Source organism: Ictalurus punctatus, chromosome 4 (assembly GCF_001660625.3).
Source record: "Ictalurus punctatus breed USDA103 chromosome 4, Coco_2.0, whole genome shotgun sequence".
Classification (NCBI taxonomy): Eukaryota; Metazoa; Chordata; class Actinopteri; order Siluriformes; family Ictaluridae; genus Ictalurus; species Ictalurus punctatus.
This window is the reverse complement of record NC_071284.1, coordinates 10,324,428-10,333,549: the sequence shown is the minus strand read 5'-3', so window position 1 is coordinate 10,333,549 and position 9,122 is coordinate 10,324,428. Positions and strand designations below refer to the sequence as shown.

General features: G+C 41.7%; 1 protein-coding gene across 1 annotated transcript in view; it reads left to right on the top strand.

Annotated features, from left to right (window-relative positions):
* The first annotated feature begins 726 nt into the window (after positions 1–726).
* btbd11b (BTB (POZ) domain containing 11b) overlaps positions 727–9,122 on the top strand; it is a 70,069-nt gene continuing 61,673 nt past the window's right edge. The window contains exon 1 of the mRNA XM_047154882.2: positions 727–1,944. Within this exon, the coding sequence (XP_047010838.1) occupies positions 1,080–1,944 (865 nt within the window). The 5' untranslated portion in view covers positions 727–1,079. The remainder of the gene's footprint in view (positions 1,945–9,122) is intronic.

Here is a 9,122-nt window from a genome sequence, read left to right as displayed (position 1 = left end):
ACTAGTTTCTGATCTGAGAAGTCCGACCATGTTCTCTCCTGAAAATATGAATGAACCTGTGGGTAGCATAATTCTCCAGAGCTTTCATGTGTTTATAAAGCTTACTCAAATTGTTGAATATTTCACTGTGTTTCTAATCTTCAGCTCCATCTAGAGAAATAAATGACCTTGACAGACAGTGTAAATGCTTTTGAGCTCACATGGAATTACCCAATTCAGGATATGTGATACATTATGCATTCCATTAAATATTAATCAAGAAGAGTCTTGTTGCCTTAGCCAGGTGTTCATCTGATCCCTATCACTTTTCTCCAGACATATGTTGCATTTGAACATAATTTTAAGGAGGTTATTGATCAATAAAGTAGCCTGCATTTGATGTATCTATCTATATAAACAAATCTGGCCTATTGAAAGCATGCAGGATGCACCACTTGACAAGCTGTTCATTACTTCTCTATAGACTGCGTGTCTGTTGTGGCTTTCAAGGACAAAAAGGGCCATTTAAGACAAAGTGTTTTTCATTTAAGTGGCGATTGGGTCCAAATGTAAAATCTTGAAATTCTGGAGGGAAAAGTCAAGACAACAGAGGACTTACTTTCAAAGATGACAATGAATGCAAGTAATTACACACGATTCAGGATTATTTTATTTTAAAAGCTAGTTATATCCAAAACCGCCATTACCGCAAATAACTGGAGTATATAATGCGGTACTAAGGGGTGTGTATGGTACTGGTACGTTTTTAGTACGGTTGTAATGGGATTTTCGACGTCGCCACACACTACTTGTTTACAGCGATTCAGTCTTCACACGAGTGTATTGGATGTATGCTTCATCTCTCTTATGGCCCCTCCTTCCTTCCACAGCTACTTCAGCGCCTTTAACTGCGGTGCAGTGAGCGCGCTATACACACCGCTGCAGGCGACTTTCAACATCACCTCAAACCGTCTGAGTTCTTTATTTCACTTTCTCTACTGCTACAGAATCACTGTTTACATCGAAGCCCACTGTCTTCTCTTTCGCCTGAACTTTATTTCTGTTGGCGCCGAGCTCGCGGGACACTATGCGGCGCAGCCATGGCGAAGAGGGCTAAATCGGTCACAAGGACCCTGGAGGATTTGACACTCGACTCGGGTTACGGCGGAGCGGCGGACTCGTTCAGGTCGTCTAGCTCCTCGCTGTCCTGCTGTCCCGAGGCGCACGCAGCGTACGCGCATGGAGCGAACTGCTGCCGCCTAACCGACCGCATGCGCAGTCGCCGCGGTAGCTCGGACACGGTGAACGCCGCGCCGGTCGACGACGGCGAGACGCTGGAGTGCCACTGGGCCAGGCTTCCCGAGCTCGACGAGGTACCGTGGAGCCTCGCGGAAGTGCAAGCGGTGCTTGGCAAGCAGGGCGACCCGCGATGCGCCACCTCGAGCCCCGAGCTGCTCGCCAGGCTCTCTGCGCTTGTGAGTCGCTCGCTGGTGCGCATAGCCATGGAGGCGCGGCGGCTGAGCCTGCGCTACGCGCGCTGCACCAGGTACGAAGTGCAAAGCGCCGCCAAAATCGTGCTGTCGTGGACCATCGCTGCGAACTGCGCTGCCGCCGCGCTCGGCGCGCTCTCCATGTACACCATGAGCACGGAGGACAGATACAGCCGCGGCAAGTCGGAACGCTGCGGGCTCGTTTTCAACGTCGGGAGAGTCTTCCGGTGGTTGGTGGACAGCAGCGTGGCGTCGAGGATCCACGAGCACGCCGCCATCTACCTGGCCGCCTGCATGGAGAGCCTCTTCCGCGAGGTGGTGAGTCGCGTCCTGAACAGCGCGCTCTTGGAGGAGAGTAACGGCATGCCAGCAACGGTCACTGTGGAGGCCTTTGAGCAAGCTATCAACAACGATTCGGAGCTGTACGGTCTCCTTCAGCCTTACCAGCACCTCGTATGTGGCAAAAATGCTAGTGGTAAGTCCGAAAAAAAAATGTTGTGGACCAGAGCAACAGGTTTACTGCCCCATGGTAAAGTTTATACTTCTAATATAAAGCTGTACACTTTAAATTATGTTCTTTAAAGATCCATTCATGTTTCTAGAACTTTTGGAGCAAGGTGCACTGGTAAAACAACCTCAAGAGCCCTAAAATGTCTATAGATCTTTAATGACCATATGTTTTTGGTTACAGTGCCCATGTTTAAAAGAAAAGAACAAACAAAATTGTGCACTTAATCTTTGTTTTTTGTTTTTTAAACGTGAAATTAGGGTTCTTTAAGGAAGCATTTGTCATGTTTCAATAACTTTTGCAAGGTCCTAGAGGCATTTTAACTGGTTGCATTGGTAGGACAACCTCAGTAACCCTAGGAGATCTTCCATGACCTTTTGTTTTTAGAGTGTAGCAGACATGATTTAAAAGCAAAGCACATAGAAAAAGTACACATGGATTAAAATAGCAGAAGTTATAGCTACAACACAAATAACAGTCATTTTATATCAAATTTGGAAGACTTGATTAGTGGAAAGCTTTTGATTTGTTTTATTTTTCAAAAGAGCCGATGTTGTCTTTTCTGATTTTGATGGACCTTGCAAGGAACCCTGCTATTATGTTTATCCAGTTAAATGATCTCCTGGGCCACTTGCCCAGACACTGACATCATCTCTGTGTGTGTGTGTGTGTGTGTGTGTGTGTGTGTGTGTGTGTGTGTGTGTGTGTGTTTGTTTTACTGTAGTGTTACTGTATTCTGCGTGTGGACGTTTGGGCCAAAGTCCAGGGATTCAGAGTCTCAGATACATGATAATACAAGCTTGGAATTTTAGTCTGAGTTTGCGTGTGTGTGTGTGTGTGTGTGTGTGTGTGTGTGTGTGTGTGTGTGTTACAAGTGTTTGAAAGAGTGGATATGACAGCAGGGATGTTTTATGGCTCTGTGACCACAGATGCTTGTTTGTGGAGCCTTTCCACTGAATTAAGTGTAGCAGTTGAAATGTGTTTGGATTGGACTTAAAAAAAGAACATAATTTGGGTATTTATGAAACAAAATGTACACAATAAGAGAACTTTATAAGCAGAAGAGGCTATACTAGCAGAAGTTGTTCTTTCAGACTTTGATTGGTTTGACATGACAAAGAAATGCCAGTGACTCAATGTCATTCATGCTGTGGCTGTGTTGAAATCGTTCAGTTTTCTTATGGGACACAATCAAGTTATGCATCCTCCAGCCAACTTCCCATTCTATGGCTAACATTCCTGTAGTCCTTGAGCCACATTATGTTTGCAGTCACAAATGTGATTCAGAGGAGACAAATGATATATTCAAAGGAGCCTTGATCTATCTTCAGGCTAGGGTGATTATTGCTGATGAGCTTATTCTAAATCTGGCACTGCAGCAGTTTTTGCATTACAGCTATTGTAATGATGGGATGATATATACACACACACAAACCATGAACTTGCATTTTATGAAAATTAAGGAAGTTTACTGGAGAGTTAGAAAGAACTGTGCAGAAGAAGAGCTGTATTATTCAGAGCTCATGAGTCAGTACAGTGCCATGCTCCTCTTGCAGCATACAGTGTTGATACCTTGGAAGTTATTTGAAAATGTAACTGCTGTGACAGTTTAATTTCTTTTTTGCTCCTGGAGATATGTCATTTTGTATGCAGATGGTGTCAATTTTTTTTTATCTTTGATGGTCAGGAGAGAACACTACAGCGCAGTGAATGTTATGTACAATCACTAGCCACATTAGGAACACCTGTACACCTGTGCATTCATGCAGTTATCCAGTGAGGCACTCATGAGGCATGATTTAGCTTAGCCTGTGAGCCTGTGGCTAGTGTAGCCTTTTGGTTGACTGGAGTGTAACCCAATGTGTTGTTCTGCTGTTGAAGCTATTCACCTCAAAGCTTGATGTGTTCTGAGATGCTTTTCTGCTCACCACAGTTGTAAAGAGTGTTTAATTGAGTTACCATAGCCTTCCTGTCAGCTTGAATAAGTCTGCCAAATCTTCTCTTAGCTCTCTCATTAAAAAAAAAAAGAAGAAGGAATTTCTACCCTCAGAACTGCTGCTCACTGGAGGGTTTTGCATTTTGGCAACATGTAAACTCTAGAAATATCCCAGAAACCAACAGTTTCTGTGACACTCAAAAAAGCCTGTCTGGCACCAACAGCCATGCCATGGTCAGAGTCACTGAATTCACATTTTTCCTCATTCCGATGTTTGATATGAACATTAGCAGAAGTTCCTCACTTGTCTCTGCATGATTTTATGCACTGCACCGCTGCCACACCATTGACAGAATGGATAACTGCATGAATGAACAGGTGTACAGGTGTTCCTAATAAAATGGTCGGTGAGGGTATATGCCGTGTGTATATATAAATAAACATATTACTGTGTTCTTGCATGTAATATGTTGTACTATGCAAGTCCTACACAACCTCCCCAATGGATATGTATTAATGTTCAAAATATGGTCCATAAAGGAATGTAGGCTTCCTCCACCTCGCTGAAGTAGATGTGGGGGCTGAGGTGCAGCTGCAGACGTAGGCAGCTTAGTGTCACAGGTCTATTGTGCAGCTATGTTTGCTCTGTGTCAGGCACTGAAGGGTGTGTATGTGTGTTCAGTATTAGCTGGTGTAAGTGTGTCCAGGCATGTCACAGCGACCAATATAGCTATGAGATATTCAATAGCAGTTTGCAGACAAAGTTACTTATTGTACAGTGTACATTTGCGCAGAACAAACTCCAAGACCATGGATTTTCAATGGACTGACCTTAATCTCATGCCTAATTGCTACAGTGATTATGTTATGGACTTCTTAAAACACTTCCAAGTCCTGCATATACAATCTAGTGCCAAAGTGTCTGGAAGTCAAACGGGTAGTAGAGACTAATTAATTAATTCTTCTACAGCAACTGCTTTATCCTGGTCACATTCACAGAGGAAACTGAACCTGTTCCAGGACACTGAGTGTGAGGAAGGAATACACCCTGAATGGGACACCAGTTCATCACAGGGCACCATGCCCACATACATTTACAATTTATCATAGCTAGTTCATATACTAGCATGTTTTTGGGAAGTGGGAGGAAAACAGAGAACCCAGAGGAAACCCTCATAGACAAACATTATCCTGATCTCAGGATCGAACCAGAGACACTTAAGCTGTGAGGCAGCAACAGTACCTGCTGTACCAATGCGCCACTGCAGAGCAAATGTTGTGAAGAATAAAGAAGAATTGTTCAGTGTTTCCCACAGGTTGAGAATATACTTGTGTCGAGAGCAGCAGTGGTCGAGCGAGCTAGACGGCGAATAAGGAGAGTGAGCGGTGGTAGCGAGAAAGCCGGTGAATGGAAGAAATAAAGCGTTATTTTCTGATTGTTAATCCTATAGGAAGGTGCCACTATGCACGATTTGGTGTGAATATGGCCCACAGCTACATAACCTTACATCATGGTGATTGAAAACACTCACAAATGTCCGGTGTTACCGGTACCACCAGTGCTGTCATGAGTTTATTTCCTCATTGTGGCAACCCTATTAACATTACCTGTGTTGCTTTTTGCCCCTGTTCATCTTCCTGCCACTTTTCTTTTTCACTGAAAATATGATTCAACGCCACTGACAATGGGCTTCATGGCTGGTGAAAAAAGAAGTGACCGTCATTCTGGTTATGTTTGTCCAGCTTTCCATGAGGTCACATACACAAAAGTTGGTAGTTGTATGCTCTTGATAACGTTACCTAACGTTAGTAAGTGTTTGTCTTAACTTCTTGATAACGTTAGAGCTACGTCACTTTGCACGGAGTGTTTAGATCGAGGCGAGCTCTACCATTACTAGACCGCTGGCTAACCAGACCAACTAACGTTACTGTACCCTTGTAAATTAAAATAATATGTGTAGCATTAACGTTTAACGTTAACACATTAAGTACAAAGAAGCATTCTTTTTTTAGGCATCCAATACACAAACTGCTAAGTGTGGTGTTTTTTTTACCGAGTTTTTCTGTTCCTCAGAAAAAGTTGCCGCTGCTAGTCAACCGTTGAATTTTGACGTACCAACTGAATCAACTGTGTCTCGCACACCTGACATTCGCATTGCCTTGAGAAAGGGGGGGGTTGGAGTGGAGGGTTAAGGTCCGCTGGTTTGTGTTCATTATGAACTGACAATTGTGTGTCTTGATTGAAAAGAAAAATTGGAATTCGGATTTTATCTGCATGGATGGGACTTAATCTACCTGGGTGGGCCGCCCAAGTAGAGCCTATGTATGGGAAACGTTGTTTAAGGCACATATTGATACTAATAGACAGTGATGCACCACATGGATCCATTTTATACACAAGCATTTCCTTACATATTGTTTATTATTAACAAGACTTTGATTTGTGGTCAAAATGGGCAAGGCATCTCATTTTATCCGGAAGATATCTGTTACATAGCTAGCGACATGTATATCTATAGTGTGGCCATACCACAATAGCTTGGAGCACTGAAACCATGGAAACCAACAGTAAATAAATTATAGAAATGCCTATTAGTGACTAGCATTGACCCCTTTTTTCATTGTGAAAAATCTGTGACAGTGTTAAATTCAATACACTCTCTCACAGACGTATAAGGTCTGGACTACACTTTTGAAAAATGTATAAAAATTTTACTCCCTGTTGTGAATAAAAAAGAGACAGAATATCAAGTGTAAGGAGCGTGTTTATGTATTTTTCAAATGGGATTACTTAATTATACCTTTGAACATTGAAGCTGTAGTATTTGGAAAGGGTTAGGTTTTTAGTTTCTAATCATGTTGTTTTATTATTAGCGATAAAAGACTACAAAGTGCAAAAATACAGATTTCTTTCATTGGGTTTTATGGGTTAATTGTTCAGGCTTTGTACAATGATTCTGCCTGGAATCTTTTCTGAAAGGGAACCCTCTGTTGTAGGGTTCTACCTATGAACTTTATGGAATTCACTAGAAGGTCAAACCTGAGAACACTTAATGGAATGTGTTTTTCTGAGAATGTCACCAAAACATAATCTTTTGGTAGTTATTTCAAAATGCTAAAACACAAAAATGTGAGAAACACTTGATCATCTTATTCATTTTTTGAACAATGGGCCTCAATTATTAAGCTCGATTGATTGGCTTCAAAACATGAAGTATGGGTTTCAAAGTCAAGTTTAAATAGTTTATGTATTTCAGTTATACAAACTTAATGAATAGTTTGTAACACCCAGTTCATATTAAAGTCATTAACTAAAGCAATATTAATTTTGAAAAAAATAACGCAAGCAAACAAATCCATAATTTAAGACAAATAAGACCAGCCATTGAATTTAGAATGCTTCTGTATAAAAGGAGGAAATACTTAAATAACTGTAGTGTATAGGTTCTGTTTTCCACGGCATCTTCTTTTAATTCTGTGCGAACACTTTATTAGAGCCAGCACTAAGTGTCCAGTAGTCTGGTGTGCCTCAAGCTGCAATGTGCTGTATACTCCATAGTGTGCCATCATCAGGCTTCCTGTGACACTTCTTGCTTTTGCAATACGCCATTGGGGAGGGTTCATTGGTGCATTCTGGGGGACACTTTGCTTTGAATAAAAAAGCATTTTTCCCTACTTGGTGTGCTTGGTGCCCATGATCACATGGGTTCAGTAGATATTTCATGTCAAAACTGTTTTCTTTTCATTCCCCTTAATTTACACCTAATTTGCCTTTTCTCTCATTTAACTCCAGATTTTGGGCTTTTCATGGGGTTACACTGTTAAATAATATGTAGTTTTATTGGGATAGACCTGAGTCAAGATAACGTTCACGTCCACCTCTGAATAGCTCATTTCTGCTCTGTGAACTATACCATTTATGGTGTCTGTGGGCATCACCAAATGCAAATCAGCAGTGCTGTGTGTGTGTGTGTGTGTGTGTGTGTGTGTGTGTGTGTGTGTGTGTGTGTGTGTGTGTGTGTTTGCCTGGCAATTTACGAATGATTGGCATTCATCAACGCAGGTACAAAGAAAATCAGCGTTTCTGAAATTTTTGTGAAAAGGGGGAACTACAAACAACTTTACTAAATATTGATAAATGAGGCTCAATATTGGGAGATTCTGACCACACAGAACCAGTTAGAGACTTTGGAAAGGTTCTGTTATCAAGAAATCTTGCATTTTCTTCAGGTTCATCTGGGAACTTTGTGAGATTTAGTTAAAAAGGATACAAGAGATGACATTTTTCTGAAACCCAGAAGCTGAATAAATAAGGAGACAGTGAGAAAGGATAGACAGTGGTCGGATCATGCTTTCATGGCTTCACCCTCCTTGAGGTAAATCCTGTCAGACTTGACTGGCTGCCAGAAGGAAGTGTTGTGTGACAAATAAAATGTGAAGTCTGACTAGTCAGGATGGTGATATACTTTGCTGGGGACTGGGGACATTCCAATATTGCCTTACTGTGGGTAATGGTGGAAGAGGAAGGAGGAAGTGCAAATCCCAGCACCATCAAGCTGCCACTGTTTGTCCTTTGAGGAAATCTCTTAACTCACCTCCTTTATTATAATTCTTGCCTCTTAGAAGCCATGTTTGTTGCATGGGTCTCAATTTTGGCAAACTAGCATGTACAGTAGATTTCCTTCTGTAGGCTTCTCATGGCATTTATGACACTGTGTTGGAGCCGAGTAACAGAAGGTTCCCAGTGTGAAGTGGCAGGTCTGGACAGGAGGTAATAGATTATTGCTCTACTGTGAAAAACAGTGAGACATCTATTACATACTGTCTCACTCACACATTCAAAGTACACAGACTCACGTAGGCTTTGTCAGAAATATTTCTCAACAGACATCATGGATATGAAAGCATACCAAGCATACTTATTTATATTACATAAGCATTTGCCTGTGTCTTTAAAAAAAAATGTATTTCAAGATAACTAGCAATCTGGTTACAAAGAACTTCTTGTGTTTGGACAAAAGCTTGAGTGATATTACCAGTAGTCTTCACTGAAAATAATACACAACACAGATCACAGAAATTACAACCATGACTACAGAGTTTGAGCCAATAGAAGTTTCCTAACAAGCATTTTCTCAGGAGTTATCTTGGGTCATCAGGATATGCCGTGATGAGTTGTGAGTTGTGACGAGTAATCACAAAGATAAAA